Source organism: Oncorhynchus mykiss, chromosome 28, assembly GCF_057628025.1.
Source record: "Oncorhynchus mykiss isolate SJ-2025 chromosome 28, ASM5762802v1, whole genome shotgun sequence".
NCBI lineage: Eukaryota > Metazoa > Chordata > Actinopteri > Salmoniformes > Salmonidae > Oncorhynchus > Oncorhynchus mykiss.
In genome coordinates this window covers 33,980,139-33,997,871 of record NC_143049.1, presented here as the reverse complement: position 1 = coordinate 33,997,871, position 17,733 = coordinate 33,980,139, and the positions used below count along the sequence as shown (strand labels likewise).

The 17,733-nt window shown below is 42.3% G+C and overlaps 1 protein-coding gene across 1 annotated transcript; it reads right to left on the bottom strand.

Annotated features, from left to right (window-relative positions):
- Positions 1-7,223: 7,223 nt before the first annotated feature.
- Positions 7,224-16,517, bottom strand: LOC110509026 (regulator of G protein signaling 5). Its single transcript, XM_021589967.3, has 5 exons — positions 16,100-16,517; positions 15,418-15,603; positions 9,112-9,173; positions 8,802-8,968; positions 7,224-7,912 (listed from the first exon to the last, which is right to left on the bottom strand). The coding sequence occupies exons 1-5, from the start codon at positions 16,141-16,143 to the stop codon at positions 7,751-7,753; spliced, it is 621 nt and encodes a 206-aa protein (XP_021445642.2). The 5' UTR covers positions 16,144-16,517; the 3' UTR covers positions 7,224-7,750.
- Positions 16,518-17,733: the final 1,216 nt, after the last annotated feature.

Below are 17,733 nucleotides of genomic sequence, written 5' to 3'. Positions count from 1 at the left end.
GTACTTGGCGACTTCAACCTCCCGAAGTCTGCCTTCGATTAATTTCTTTCCAACTCTTTCTTTCCCCTCGCCTCTTTTGACCTCACCCTTTCCCAGTCCCCTCCAACTCACCAGGCAGGCAATACGTTTGACCTCACCCTTTCCCAGTCCCCTGCAACTCACCAGGCAGGCAATACGCTTGACCTCACCCTTTCCCAGTCCCCTCCAACTCACCAGGCAGGCAATACGCTTGACCTCACCCTTTCCCAGTCCCCTCCAACTCACCAGGCAGGCAATACGCTTGACCTCACCCTTTCCCAATCCCCTCCAACTCACCAGTCAGGCAATACGCTTGACCTCACCCTTTCCCAGTCCCCTCCCACTCACCAGGCAGGCAATACGCTTGACCTCACCCTTTCCCAATCCCCTCCAACTCACCAGGCAGGCAATACGCTTGAACTCACCCTTTCCCAGTCCCCTCCAACTCACCAGGCAGGCAATACGCTTGACGTCACCCTTTCCCAGTCCCCTCCCACTCACCAGGCAGGCAATACGCTTGACCTCACCCTTTCCCAATCCCCTCCAACTCACCAGGCAGGCAATACGCTTGAACTCACCCTTTCCCAGTCCCCTCCAACTCACCAGGCAGGCAATACGCTTGACCTCACCCTTTCCCAATCCCCTCCAACTCACCAGTCAGGCAATACGCTTGACCTCACCCTTTTCCAATCCCCTCCAACTCACAAGGCAGGCAATAATGCTTGACCTAATCTTTACTAGAGGCTGCTCACCTACTAATCTCACCGCAAACCCCCCTCCAGGTCTCTGATCACTACTTTGTTTCCTTTTCTGTCTCCCTTTCCTCCAACCCTAAACACTCAGCCCCTACCCAGATGGTCAAGCGCAATCGCAATTTTCGCTCTCTCTCTTCCACTACTCGCTCCCCTCGACCCGTCCTACGTCAAAAACTATAGACCAGTATCCCCTCTCTTATTTTCAAAACATTTGAGCATGCAGTCTCTGATCAACTTTCTCGTTATCTCTCTCAGAACGATCTTCTTGACCCTAACCAGTTCAAGACAAGTCACTCAATGGAGACTGTTCTTCTCTGTGTCACGGAGGCTCACCGCTCTGCGAAAACTAACTCTCTCCCCTCTGTTCTCATCCTCCTAGTTCTATCTGCTGCCTTCAGACACCGTGAACCATCAGATCCTCCTCTCCACCCTCTCAGGTCTGGGCGTCTCAGGCTCTGCACACTTTTGGATTGCATCCAACCTGGCAGGCCGCTCCTACCAGGTGACCTGGAGAGGATCTGTGTCTGCACCACGTACTGTCACTACTGGAGTCTTACTTACTTAGTCTTTATTTAACTGTGTCCCCTAGGGCTTGGTTCTAGGCCCTCTCCTCTTCTCTCTATTCACCAAGTCAGATCCTCACATGGTCTCGCCTCTCATTGCGGATGACGCTCTCCTTGTCCCAGTATCGCCCAGAATGCACCGTGCGGCCCATTGACGACGCAGGGCAACGTGCACAATGGGCATTTAATACGATTAATACAAATGGAGTTCCTATTTCCTATCTCCTCAAAAGTATCTCTGATATCTCAGTAACCACAAGGAGAAATGTCCATCACAAGAGACAAGTCTGGGGGAAAAATATTTTATATTAGAAATACTTAAGATTAAAAAAAATTGTTGAATGTGAATGACAATCCATCCCTTCATTTGAGAGGCATTTTCATGGCACAAACCTTATTGTTACAGTAGGCCCTCTAGTTGTGACATGATCTTTTGATGTTTTTCTCTTTTATGAGTCATGCGTATATCTTTTTGCAAAAGCTTGATACCGGCATGTTCTCTCTGTGTCCAGAGGATGGCACTAGATCTCTGTATTAGACATGCTGACAAATCTCAACAACATTATAACAAATGTCAGATTCATCTCAATAGGGGGAAATTCCATGGTAACAGAGTTTTCACTTTAAAATGTATTAACAAACAAAAAACATTTCTGTTCAAAGTTTAACAAACCATAGACCTTAATGCACAATGACTACTCGTAATCATTTCCACAGAAAATTGCACAAAAACACATTTACAGGAACTGTACAGATCCAAACTTTGCATTTGCACCGTTTTTTTCAGTAGGGGAGAGTGGGTCAAGTTGAGCCAAAAGGATAAGTTGTTTCTAGGAAACCATACATACAATTAGTAATCATTTGACCAAACATTTAGGAAGAGGTCATCATCTCATTGAGCCTGAGAAGGAGTTGGGTGAAAAAACAGATTTTCAGTGAAATTAATGTAAAGTAGATCATTTTAAGATTGTTCTATACATCAGTTGGGGTCTCTATACGTTTTAATATTAGGTCCTAAACCTAGCATGAATGTGCATACTGTACTGGTTATTGACTTGTTAATTGTTTACTCCATGTGTAACTCTGTGTTGTCTGTTCACACTGCTATGCTTTATCTTGGCCAGGTCACAGTTGCAAATGAGAACTTGTTCTCAACTAGCCTACCTGGTTAATTATAGGTGAAATAAATAAAATAAACAACGTATAGCTGTGTGGGCTAATATAGTCTAAATGTGTGCCTTGGGGTAAGGAGTGTCAATGGCCATCGGGTAAGTTGAGACAATGGTGGAGCCAAAGGCAAGTTGAGCAATTGGAATTATTTCTTCCCTGGCGTAATGCAAGGCATTATCGCTGGGATATGGGGTAACAACAGGCCTGCCCTATTTTTAAGTGTTTACAAAAGTACAAAGTTTGTTCGGTGTTAAGACTGTGTTAAATTATTAAAAGACAACAAATTGCTATTGTGTTTGAGAAATAAAGATAGACATGATTTTTAAAAAGTAGTGGTAATATTTAATTCAGTACAGAAATATGTAGGCGGCTTAACTTAGTCAACGTGAGCTGCAGGAGTACGAGGTAATTGAGGTAGCTATGTACAGAGCATTCGCTAAAGTATTCAGACCCATTCATTTTTTCCACATTTTGTTAGATTACAACATTTCTAAAAACATTGTTTTTGCTTTGTCATTATGGGGTATTGTGTGTAGATTGAGGGCCAAAATTATTTACAGTTTTTTTCCAACTGCTTAAACACGTTTTTCAAAACTGTCTCCTTTTTTCAAAACTCTACACACAATTCCCAAAACTGCACACACAAAATGCAAAATGCCTCACATCTCCTTCAAAATGTAACACTGCATTCAAAATGACATGAACACATGTCAGAATGAAGCATTTGCATCAAATGGTAAACACTGCTTTCATAATAGTACATGTTTGGATATACCATGTAAACACTGTTGTTCTAAATCTAAAGCTCTTTGGTCTTTCATAGGCTTATATCTACATTTCAATACAATGTTCTACAGTGAAAGTAATCTGCTGAGAGGGGTAACAAGTACACTGTAAACACCAATACAATGTTCTACAGTGAAAGTAATCTGCTGAGAGGGGTAACAAGTACACTGTAAACACTAATGCAATGTTCTACAGTGAAAGTAATCTGCTGAGAGGGGTAACAAGTACACTGTAAACACTAATGCAATGTTCTACAGTGAAAGTAATCTGCTGAGAGGGGTAACAAGTACACTGTAAACACCAATACAATGTTCTACAGTGAAAGTAATCTGCTGAGAGGGGTAACAAGTACACTGTAAACACTAATGCAATGTTCTACAGTGAAAGTAATCTGCTGAGAGGGGTAACAAGTACACTGTAAACACTAATGCAATGTTCTACAGTGAAAGTAATCTGCTGAGAGGGGTAACAAGTACACTGTAAAAACCAATACAATGTTCTACAGTGAAAGTAATCTGCTGAGAGGGGTAACAAGTACACTGTAAAAACCAATACAATGTTCTACAGTGAAAGTAACCTGCTGAGAGGGGTAACAAGTACACTGTTAACACCAATGCAATGTAGAAACAAAAAATATTTATTAGGCCAAACATTACTGTTGTATACAGTAGCATACAACAAAACCATAAACATATGTAAACCAACAGTATATTCTTTAGAATACAGTAAAGAATACAATTGTGTGTGTGGGGTCCCGGGGGGCAGTCCAGGAATTGGTAGGGGGGGGTCAGTCACCAGTGCTAAGCTACGCTTCATCTCTTCTGGGTCTGGCCACAATACTTCGTCCACATCACAAGATACGTTTTCTCTTGCCAAACATCGAGGGAAGTATCTCCTAGCATGGCGTATCCAACCTTGGACAGAGGCAACCTCTATGTCCCCACATGGAGGGAAGTATCTCCTAGCATGGCGTATCCAACCTTGGACAGAGGCAACCTCTATGTCCCCACATGGAGGGAAGTATCTCCTAGCATGGCGTATCCAACCTTGGACAGAGGCAACCTCTATGTCCCCACATGGAGGGAAGTATCTCCTAGCATGGCGTATCCAACCTTGGACAGAGGCAACCTCCAACCTTGGTCAGAGGCAACCTCTATGTCCCCACATGGAGGGAAGTATCTCCCAGCATGGCGTATCCAACCTTGGACAGAGGCAACCTCTATGTCCCCACATGGAGGGAAGTATCTCCTAGCATGGCGTATCCAACCTTGGACAGAGGCAACCTCTATGTCCCCACATGGAGGGAAGTATCTCCTAGCATGGCGTATCCAACCTTGGACAGAGGCAACCTCTATGTCCCCACATGGAGGGAAGTATCTCCTAGCATGGCGTATCCAACCTTGGACAGAGGCAACCTCTATGTCCCCACATGCGTCCTCCATTGCCTGGAGAAGCGGCATCCGGGCATAGGGTTGGCGATCATACACTTTCCAGCGCTGGGCTGAGAAGAATTTCTCTATGGGATTTAGAAAAGGTGAATATGGAGGTAGGTACAAAACTACAAATTGTGGATGGGTGGCAAACCAGTTTTGGACCAGAACAGCCCGGTGAAAACTAACATTGTCCCATAAAACTACAAATCTAGCAGGCTCCTGATCTGGATCAGGGACAAGCATTGTGTAAATTGCATCCAGAAAAGTGAGCATATGGCCGGTGTTGTACGGACCCAGTGTGGCATTGTGATGGAGGACCCCGTTTTGAGCGATGGCAGCACATAGTTATATTACCCCCACGCTGTCCAGGGACATTGGTAATTGCCCTCTGTCCTATTACATTTCTTCATCGGCACCTGGTTTTGGTGAGGTTGAAGCCAACCTCATCCACATAAATAAATTAATGGCGAATTACATGGGCATCCAGCTCTAATACTCTCTGTAACAGACAAAAGGATATACAGATGAGTAAATATGGTCTGAAGTACTGGAAGTAGTGTTGCATACATACCTCTACAAAGTCATGTCGCATATTCTTGACTCTGTCAGAGTTTCTCTCAAATGGCACCTTGTAAAGTTGTTTCATTGTCACTCGGTGCCGTTGGAGGATGCGTTGTGTGGTCGACAGGCTTACAGCATTGATGTTGTTAAATATGGTGTCATTATTCAAGATATGCTCTCTTATCTCTCAAATCCCAATTACATTGTTGGCCAAAACCATATTTATAATTGCAGTCTCTTGTACATCTGTAAACAAGCGTCCTCGTCCTCCATGATGTCTTTGCCTTTCCACTCTGTACAGAATTCAAACACAGTATGTGTTCAGCATAGGAAAAATATTTTGTGTTAAAATAAAGACAATGATGTGCCTACTTTGCATAAATACATACTTATTTTCATAAACACAGGGGTGGAACAGGGTTGCAACCACCAAAAACTTCCTCAGTCTAGGCCTACCTGCACTCACCTTCGCTGTCTAGACTGACTCATTAATTACTGTGTCACGTTCTTTTGCATAATTCAATAACAGGATAGTCTAAGATTAAAAATCAACAGGTTTGGCTCTAGATTACACCTCTATATATACTTGACATTGTTTTTTGAGATCAGACATAATATCACTATAATCTGAGTCTTAATTTTTGGAAGATGCTTTCGTTTCAGCACATCTAATTTGTAAACATTTCAACTGTATTAAATGATTACTTATAGATGGCTGAAAAAGACAGATCCTCAGGTGGTTGCTACTGACACCGCCTGGTATAGAGGTCCTGGATGGCAGGGAGCTCGGCCCCAGTGATGTACTGGGCCGTACTCACTAGCCTCTGTAGCACCTTTCAGTCGGGCGCCTTGCAGTTGCCATACCAAGCGGTGATGCAGCCAGTCAAGATGCTCTCGATGGTGCAGCTGTAGAACTTTTGGAGGAACTTTAAAATTGGATTTGATCCGGGGTGAATTGTGCCAAGGTACCACTTTTTTTTTTGACAAGTTATGTTTTCAAAACTTTAATGTTTACATAAATTCTGATTATTTCCAGAGATCCAAAACATCCTGAAATATATGCAGATATCTTTGTTCGTCAGGATACCATATTTCCCTTGACAGAGTGATACTGAATGTAAACCATTGCTCAATTTACCACACTCTCCCCTGTATGTTTTTCTTTTACTGTGTAAATTGTTCAAAGTAGTCATTGTGCATAGAGTTGTATGATTTGTTAAACTTTGAAATCAATGGTTTTTAGTTTGGCATACAATTGAAAGTGAAAAATCGGAGTCTCCGTGACCGTGGAATTGCCCACAGTGCACCCATAATGCACCATTTCAAATTGACCAGAAAATTGTCTTGATGGGCCCTTCTACCGAATGGTCTGATGACAATAGTTCCACTTTTTAATTTCACTTAAGAGTTTGACACAATAAGTGGTGACAAAATGTCCACATCTTGATGGAAATTAGGTTTGACTATTTTGAGTCGGGATGACGTCTGAAATAAATCATTGAACCAAGGCACAGAGAGTAGCCAGAAACATCAATACACCTCACTGAACAGAGTGCAGCGTCAGCCCCCCCCCCCCCCCACACACACACACAAAAAAATACCTTATGTGACATGAACAAGTGGTCAAGAGTATAACATTTGTAAAACACCTTCAAATCCCTAATCTGACACAAAGGTTGTTCCTTTGCAATGCTTCAGTCTGGGTACTGACTGTACTCATTTATTATTTATCATTACAGGCAAGAGCAGCTGAACAAGGTGCAATTTTCTCAGTCCTGTTTCTTTAGCTGACCTAAATTCAACCAAAGTATAACAGTTTTGCTTCAGCTTGAAAGCCCCATTCGAGACGCCAGGCCTATTTTCAAAGCCATGACGATAAGAGTTACGAACATGAGGTCCAACAGTGAAATAAATGATACAGATTGGTAAAAGTTACGTAGCTTGACATGTTTTTTTTTATTATTGCAGATTGAATGAATAGAATGAATGAATGAAAACACTTTCTATTTTCAGAGGTGTGTCCTGCATGTCAGGTAAAGCTCTGATGTCCTCACTATATCATCTGTTGGTGGTGTGCATAGCTAGTTATGTGAATAGTGGTTAACTTGTGTTGTCACTGCATTGTCTCCCCATCCTTCCTCAAACCACACACACACTCTTCGTCATATTTCTGAAGTATTCATTTATACATTGCAGTGCTAAAATTAAGACTTAAAAAAAAAGTGTAATATTTATTTCCTTTAGATACTGTATCAGTTGAATAATGGTTCAGGTAAATAGGTGCTGGTGTGTAATTTATATATCAGATTCCAAAAAATGACTAACAGACCAATCAATAAATCAGTCATTTACCCAACGAACCCTCCAATCAGTCCGATGACATGATTGATAAATCAAGTCAATCAATCAATCCACCAACCAATCAGTCTGATGGCACGACTCTAGCCAATCAGTGTTTGAATTTCTACTTTATAATCTCCTGGTATTGGTTGGATTTCAGGAACCTCCTGTACGAATCTTTCTCCATGAGGGCGAAGACCTGTCTCTGGGCTAGGTCAAAGGTCATAGGAGTCAGTCGGCCCAAGTTCCTTACTGTTACGTCCTTGGTGATGTGGTCAATGTTCACCTGTTGGAGGCAGAGAGTCAGCTGAGCATTAGAATCAAATGACTTGAGGGAGAGTGCCTTTATAATGAGAAGGTGCATGTTTCAATGTATCCTGTTGTTACAGAGCTTGGGTGTATGTGACGTGTATTTGGTATGTTAGATCAATAAGGATGAGACAAAATATAGGTAAATTGACCACAGTAAAGATAATCTACCTTTTCTAGATGTAGTATATAGCATGAATTGTTTAAGAAATTGCACTGTAATGAATATTACATGAAAATGTATACTAAAGTAATGTATCGTGTCAATCATCATATCGTAACTTTCCTACAGTAAGACTACCTAATCTTACCATTGGACTATCATTGACTGATTACTATGGTAATACCTCTCAAAAACAAACACAGTATTTGTGTAATGTTTGTACAGTCTAGGACCACTGTACTTCGTATAACCTCACGCAGTGGGCCAGGTGTGTAATACTATAGGTAATGTGTGTAAATACTAATTCCCTGGTCTGGCACATCAATAGACGCTTTGAAGCTTTTCGTCTCTGTTCTTTACTCAGCAAACACACGTCCTATTCATAAAACGACCCAGTAAAAGCCAATTCCTACCGAAACAAGACTGGAACGTGTTCAGTGACCAATATTAACAGAGTTTCAAAACTAAAGTCCTCATCTAATTTGGTGAATTGCGCTCGAGGATTGACATCATGCCCATTGTCATTTCATCCCTATGTCAATGTATCAGATGCAGGGTTGTGTTCATTAGGGCACACAACAGAAAACTTAAAACGAGCGCTTCTTATTGGACAAGTCCAGATAGTCCCTCCCTACTTCAGTCTTTATTCTTCAGTTTGGTGCCTATCGAACACAACCCTGGAAAACGGAGAATTAGAACAAACCTCCCACTGGGCCCCGGTCTGTATAAACTCCTTATAAATCCTCTTAGCCTTGGCTGCCATTTTGCTTGTTTCTCTGGTCCTCTTGTAGTCCTCACAGGCTACCCAGAACTCAATGTTCTCCTCGCTGAACTCTGACCTCAGGAAGCCCCTGAAAGTAGCCAGGCCATCTGTTAGGGAGAGGAAGAGGAATACAGTAAGTTATCTGATTTGAAGTTTACCAAAGTAGAGTCAATGATTGACTGCAACATAGTCTCATTAGAATATGTCAAAATACTGATATTTAACCATTTGTATAAGTGCTGAAACTTACAGTTGTTGGTCAGTACATTGTCCAGGGCCTTCCCCCACTGTGATGCTTCCGCTCTTGATGGTCTTGAAAGAGACATATTTTATTATAATGTGTTAAATGATGAAGGATGTCCACAAAATAGAGATGTGTTTTTATGTTAGCATGTCTTGTTTTACCAGGTAAGTTGACTGAGAACACATTCTCATTTACAGCAACCATCTGGGGAATAGTTACGTGTGTGGGTGTGTATGTTGAACTATATGGCTGCGTTTACATAGGAAGCCCAGTCATGATATTTCTTCCACAAATTGGTCTTTTGACCAATCGCATCAGATCTTTTCCAGAGCAGCTGAATTTCTAAAGAATTCAGCTCCTTTTGTGTACAATTATTTGTGTTGCACCCTTTAAATGACTCAGGCAAATCCTGTCCATCCTCATTTCTGGCACCTTAAATTAAGGCTTGGTTGAAAGCAAAATGTATTTTTTATTAGCTTATTTTTCTGTCATATACGTTGTTAAAGAGACAGTCTACAGTTTCCAAAGTAATGTATCACAATGGAAAATGTGCTTTTTCACAATGTAGAAACATAACACTGTAGAACATGAACTTGTAAATATAATGACAGGTATTTCATTCAACATTTGAGCTTTTACAATAATAATTGTCTCTCTAGGGTTGGGTCGTGTGGCTAAATTATTTCACATAATTGTTGAAACTGCCTTGTCCCGTTTACGATATTACAATATCAAAGAAATTACTGCAAACAACAAACACTGTATTTTTCCACTCGGACATCATTGCACACGTCATCGAACAGCAGAATACGTAAGGCAGAATTTTTTACCATGCTTACCGCACTCCTCTCTTCCATTTCTCCTCCGTTACATCAACAAAACAAAAACAATAACAAAGGCACTGGGGCGAACAGGCGCTGTTTCCCAAAATGCGGATTAGATCTTAATGCCGTGAATTGCAATAACAATTACAGAAGACTTCTATGACAAACATAATATTCTGTTCCAGTTACAATCTCCACTGATGTGCGCTCAAAGTGCATCTCTTTAGTTTGACTCAAAATGTACCAATCTTTGCAAATGTAACAGTATTACTATCACCATGAAGATGTACAATTGCCATTTGGCAAATCGGACCATAATTATATCCTCCTTAGCAGATGCTACGTACAGGACTGTTTTGCACAGACTGGAATTTGTTCCGGGACTCTTCCGATGGCATTGAGGAGTACACCACATCACATATTGCACACAATAAGTGCGTCGATGACGTCGTCCCCACAGTGACTGTACGTACATACCCAAACCAGAAGCCATGGATTGCAGGCAACATACGCACTGAGCTAAAGGCTAGAGCTGCCGCTTTCAAGGAGCGGGACTCTAATCCAGAAGCTTCTAAGAAATCCCGCTATGCCCTCCTACGAACCATCAAACAGGCAAAGCGTAAATACAGGACTAAGATCGAATTGTAATACACTGGCTCTGACGCTCGTCGGATGTGGCAGAGCCTGCAAACCATTACGGACTACAAAGGGAAGCACACCCGAGAGCTGCCCAGTGACACGAGCCTACCAAACGAGCTAAACTACTTCTAAGCTCGCTTCGAGGCAAATAACACTGATACATGCATGAGAACACCAACTGTTCCGGAAGACTGTGTGATCACGCTATCCGCAGCCGATGTAAGACCTTTAAACAGGTTAACATTCACAAGGCCGCAGGGCCAGACAGATTACCAGGACATGTACTGTGCGCATGCGCTGACCAACTGGCAAGTGTCCTCACTGACATTTTCATCCTCTCTGTCTGTAATACCAACCTGTTTTAAGCAGACCACCATAGTCCCTGTGCCCAAGAACACTAAGGTAACCTGCCTAAATGACTACCGACCGTAGCACTCACGTCTGTAGCCATGAAGTGCTTTGAAAGGCTGGTCATTGGCTCACATCAACACCTTATCCTAGAAACCCTAGAACCACTCCAATTTGCAAACCGCCCCAACAGATCCACAGATTATGCAATCTATATTGCACTCCACAATGCCCTTTCCCACTTGGACAAAAGGACCACCTATGTGAGAATGCTATTCATTGACTACAGCTCAGCGTTCAACACCATAGTGCCCTCAAAGCTCACCAAAAGCTAAGGACCCTGGGACTAAACAGCTCCCTTTGAAAATGGATCCTGGACTTCCTGACGGGCCACCCCCAGGTGATCAGGCCACACTGATCCTCAACACAGGGGCCCCTCAGGGGTGCATGCTCAGTCCCTTCCTGTACTCCCTGTTCACTCATGACTGCACAGTCAGGCACGACCCCGACACCATCATTAAGTTTGCCGATGACACAACAGTGGTAGGCCTGATCAACGACGAGACAGCCTATAGGGAGGAGGTCAGAGACCTGGCCGTGTGGTGCCAGGACAACAACCTCTCCCTCAATATGATCAAGACAAAGGAGATGATTGTGGAATACAGGAAAAAGAGGTCCCCATTCTCATCGACGGGGCTGTAGTGGAGCAGGTTGAGAGCTTCAAGTTCCTTGGTGTCCACATCACCAACAAACTAACATGGTCCAAGCACACCAAGACAGTTGTGAAAAGGGCACAACAAAAACTATTCCTCTTCAGGAGACTGAAAAGATTTGGCATGGGTCCTCAGATCCTCAAAAGGTTCTACAGCTGCACCATTGAGAGCTTGTTGCATCTCTACCTGGTATGGCAACTGCTCGGCCTCCGATCGCAAGACACTGCAGAGGGTAGTGCGTACGGCCCAGCCAAGCTTCCCGACATCCAGGATCCAGCCATAAGACTCCTGAACATCTAATCAAATGGCTACCCAGACTATTTTCCTTCTCCCCCGCCCCCCTTTTACACCGCTGCTACTCTCTGTTGTTATCATCTGTGCATAGTCACTCTAATAACTCTACCTATATGTACATATTACCTCAACTAACCGGCTCCCCCGCACATTGACTCTGTACCGGTACCCCCCCTGTGTATAGTCTTGTAAAATAACAATAGCAGCTGCTCTTAAATTACTTGTTACTTTTACTCCTTATTCTTACTCATATATGTTTTAAACTGCATTGTTGGTTAGGGGCTCATAAGTAAGCATTTCACTGTAAGGTTGTACCTGTTGTATTCGGCACATGTGACTAATCAAATTTGATTTGAAGTAATAACCATTTTTCTTCTTGAACTTCACGGTGAACTTGTTCTTCTTGACTTGTCTTGTATTTTTCTGATAATCAAGTTTTCCCCCTGCATTTTAACAGACAATGCTTGTTCCACAAGCTACACCTGTTCTGGTTTCCTGGTGATCTTGATCATCCTCTCATTCTATATTTTCAGCTTGACCTTCATCCTAATTATGGACCCTTTCTGGGTCTTGTTCAGGTTCCTCTTCAGTTCCATGACTTCCATCTTGAGTTTACTCTGGTGCCTCGGCTTTGCCTCCAGCTTCTGCTTCTTCAAGATGCTCTCTTACTGCAGGTTGGAAGACATTTGCCTCACGCTCATCTTGGAATCAACAGGCGGTACTGCGCCTCACTTAAACATTCTGAGTATCCATGGGATGAGTCTTCGGCTGTTTATGTCCCACGGATGTTTTCGTCTTCCTCCCTCTTTAAGATTTGTTGTGTTTTGTGTATTTTCTCCATGAGATTGTCATGATGTCATACACTTCTAGCATTGATGTGTCTTCTATTTCTCTGCATATCACGCAAGACTGTGTATTTCCTTCTTCGTCTCTTAGGTAGACCAGATTGATTGTCCAGTTCACATCCTAAGAGAAGGAACAAGTGAGAAAGACTTGTTGAAATGTAGAACAATGTTGAGGTAATCCTTCCAGTTCAGTTTCTGCATTTCTTCCAGTGTCCTTTAAGAGTGTTCTATTGAAGCTATCCACTGAGATTTGACTGTTAATGATATGAGGTTGTTCTTCAGTGAAGGTATCCCACTGTTGCATTCTTCTGAATAGTTCATTTCTCAAACTCCCTCATGATGATATCGGATGGGTGGCCAAAGTGTAGAAGGAAGTCATCGAAGACCTTGCGTGCTGCAGTCTTGTTCGGACTTGTTTTGTGTAGCGTAAGCCTGTGAAGTGCTATTCAACACCATTGTGGATTCTTTCCATATGAAGGTAGTTGATTGACTTTCTCTCTCCTTCATGCAAATTTCCACAGACCAGAGAAGATGCTAGCTAGCTAGCTTGTTAGCATCTCTTTCTCCCAGGATTGTCATCTTTTCTTCCAGCTGCAAAATTCTCTCCTAGATTCTCTGTTCCCGTTCTGACTTGTTTCAAACCGGGCGGAAAAATACATTTTGTGTTGCACCTTTGAAATGACTCAGGAAAACTTTAATAAGGCTTGGTTCAATACAAAATATAATGTTTAGTACTTTTTGATCATAGCATTATTAATTGCTCTCTTCTCAAGTTGTAACTCTACATGACTGATGTTCCCAAAGAGACTGTGTACAATTTACAAAGTAATGTATATCAAAATAAAGTGTGCTTTTTCTGAATGACTATCAATATCAATCAACATTTGAACTTTTAGAATAACAAGTGAACTCTCTAGGCAAAACATATTTGTTTCTAGGGTGTTCAACACCCTTGCCCACCAAAATATTTACAGCAGTATGTGGACACCCCTTCAAATTAGTGGATTTGGCTATTTCAGCCACACCCATTGCTGACAGGTGTATAAAATCGAGGAGACCGCCATGCAATCTCCATAGACAAACATTGGCCGTAGAATGGCCATACTGAAGAGTTGAGTGACTTTCAACGTGGCACCGTCATAGGATGCCACCTTTCCAACAAGCCGGAAACATGAAAAACAGCCCCAGACCATTATTCCTCCTCCACCAAATGTTACAGTTGGCACTACGCTCCAGAGTCCATGGGCGGCAAGCTGTTCATTGGGAGCGAAGAAGAACTATTTGCTCCCGACGAACAGTTCTTGTGCTGACGTTGGTTCCAAAGGCAGTTTGGAACCCGATAGTGAGTGCTGCAACTGAGGACAGACGATTGTTACGCGCTGTGCTCTTTAGCACTCTGTGGTGCCTTTTTGTGTGCTTGTGTGGCTTACCACTCTGCAACTGAGCCATTGTTGCATCTAGACTTTTCCACTTCACAATAACAGCACTTACAGTTGACGGGGGCAGCTGTAGCAGGGCCGAAATTTGACAAATTGACTTGTTGGAAAGTTGGCACCCTATAAAAGTGCCACGTTGAAAAGTCTACTGCCAATGTCTGTCTATGGAGATTGCATGGCTGTGTTCTCAATTTTATACACCTGTCAGCAACGAGTGTGGCTGAAATAGCCGAATTCAATCATTTGAAGGGGTGTCCACATACTTTTGTGTATATATATACTGTATACACATCATGTTGGCAAAAACATTTTAAGCTTCAATATCAGAATAACAATCTGGAAAGTGAAGATGTCAAAGAACATCAAAAAGTAAACATTTCTGGAAACACCTTGCTGTTTTGGGTCGCATTTGCTATCAAAGAGTGGTGCGGTTGCTAACTAATTGTAAGTCAGTGAATTGCTTTGCTCCACAGCCAAAATACTTTTCCCAGACGTCTCATCCTGAATTGAATTTCGCTGCTCTATCAATCGCTCCATACATCATTGTGGAGAAGAGAAGTTAGTGGGCATGACGTTTGGCCAGAGGGATGTGGATGGGTAGACAGGCAAAAGATGCTTAGCTAGCCACCTAAAGTTATTTACAATTAATTACCAACGTTTTCTACACTCTTTCGCTAGCTATCGTAAAGCTGTCGTCCTGTCTCCAAATATGAGGAGGTGTCTCCAGTTGTGTTTACATTTTATCATTGTGACCAGGGGTCAAAGTTAGCTGGTACGGAGTCCCAGAAAAATAAATAGTGGGGGTACGTCACACCGGTAAAACATGAGCCTATCAGAATAAATACAATTATTGCAAAAAAAGATGGCAAAAAAATTAATCACACCATTTATCATTTCTGTTTTCCAGAGGCATGAAAAAATAGCAAATAGACTTAGAAATGTTGCTCCAAAATGCGGTGTGGTTCAATTTTGAACAGTGACATTTTGCATAAGGCAGAGATGACTGGCTGAAATGGCGGGTGCACAGTGCACTGTTTGGAATTATTTTAGAGTGGACAAAAGTGTGCAGTTAAATGCTGACCACAGCGATCAGGTAAAATAACAACCTAATGTTTATATGTATGCAGTACAATTAGTCCACTGTATGTAAGAAATATAGGCAAGACAGATTTGGGACACGGCCAATGACTTATTCTGAACGCTTTTCCATTACCTGTCATACTTCGGAGGCGTCTCCAGACATCTCTCAGGTTTCTGTGGAAGAGGGATGGCATTCTCAGGTTTCTTCTGAAAGGGGATTACGTTCTCAGGTTTCTTCTGAAAGGGGATGACGTTCTCAGTGTGTTCATGGTCTGGCCTCTGGAGCAGGGTACCAAACTTCACCTTGATATGTTTAGCCCTAGAAGAAGACGGAGAATGTGACAATCTGGCATACCATCCACTCAAAGATTAATTTATCGTCTGACGTTTTGAATCAGAATCACTCAGATCTGTCTCAGTAAGTAGATTCTCAACATTTCTTTTAATTCTAAAAAGTGAATAGGGAACATTTGAAAATAACACACATACTGTACCTTTACAGAAAAAACATTAGGAGTCAGGAGAACAAGTGTTAAACCACAAGTGTAAAAGAACAGCTAAACAACTAAACAGGGTTTAAGTGTTAAACTGTTGGCATGATTATTAAAGACCCTGATAGAGCACCATGTAAAGCACACGCACTGCAGAGAGGTAAAAACCTACATAGAAGTAACAAATCATCAATCAAACAGAGCCCTAAGATTAAACTGTTGTATCGGAAAGAGATGGAGTATGTATTTACATAGCCTACAAGGTGAACATTCATTCAGAATATATACTATTTGGACAGAATGCTCATATAGAACTGTACTCACCTCTCAAGACATGTTTGCTGTAAGACTGCAAACCCTTTACACATTCTCTAAGCCTAAACACTATTAGTTTGTATGTAGAATCACTCTGTGAAAAGGTCTGTCCTCAAGTTCTGCTGTCGCCTACAAGAATGTAATGCTATATAGAGACAGCTTACTGGCCAAGGGCCTAAAGAAGAGGAGACGGGCCAGCCAATCACACAGTGTGTTGGAAGTCCATCTGAAGGTTCACAGAGTTAGAGAGAAAAGACATCTGTGTGGCTCATGTTGACATCACATTAGTTATATCCCAAAGGACATTAACCCATGAAGGGGGTCATTCACCCTCTGGGATCTGGCCACGCAATATGTCACAAAATCCTTTAAAAACATAACTTGCTCTGATTTAGTGTTGTACGTTATATTAAAACACGTTAACTATGACATGTTCACAAAGATATTTCATTTTCATGTCCACCCTTATCATAAAACCAAAAACTGCCTGATATATTTTAACTGAATTTAACCCCTCCTTCAATGCTACAGCCAACCCTTCCATCAATGTTACAGCCAACCCTTCCCTCACTGCTACAGCCAACCCTTCCCTCACTGCTACAGCCAACCCTTCCCTCAATGCTACAGCCAACCCTTCCTTCACTGCTACAGCCAACCCTTCCCTCAATGCTAAAGGAACCTTTCCTTCAATGCTACAGCCAACCCTTCCCTCAATGCTACAGCCAACCCTTCCCTCAATGCTAAAGGAACCTTTCCTTCAATGCTACAGCCAACCCTTCCCTCAATGCTACAGCCAACCCTTCCCTCAATGCTAAAGGAACCTTTCCTTCAATGCTACAGCCAACCCTTCCCTCACTGCTACAGCCAACCCTTCCCTCAATGCTACAGCCAACCCTTCCTTCACTGCTACAGCCAGCCCTTCCCTCAATGCTACAGCCAACCCTTCCTTCACTGCTACAGCCAACCCTTCCCTCACTGCTACAGCCAACCCTTCCCTCACTGCTACAGCCAACCCTTCCCTCAATGCTACAGCCAACCCTTCCCTCAATGCTAAAGGAACCTTTCCTTCAATGCTACAGCCAACCCTTCCCTCACTGCTACAGCCAACCCTTCCCTCAATGCTACAGCCAACCCTTCCTTCACTGCTACAGCCAACCCTTCCCTCAATGCTAAAGGAACCTTTCCTTCACTGCTACAGCCAACCCTTCCCTCAATGCTACAGCCAACCCTTAATGTCACGTGAGCACAGTGAAAGAACCGTGAAATGCCTTTATTGCAAGCTCTAACCCCAACAACGCAGTAATCAATATCAATGTAGCACTAAAAACAAGGTAGAACAAAAATAAGAATAGGAAATAAAAGAACACAAGAAAGTAAGAAGTTATATACAAAGTCAGTTCCAATACCATATGTACAATGAGGTAGATATGTAACAAGGGTAAGTTGACTAGGCATCAGGATATAATGATAAACAGAGTAGCATAGGATGATTGTATGTGGGTGTGTAGAGTAAGTATACATGTGTGTGTGTGTTGGAGTGACAGTGTGTGTGAGTGTGCATAAATGTAATCCATCAAATAAAATAAACCATGAACACTCAATGACAAATATACTATTTCTAGAGTTTGAATACACATTTATAA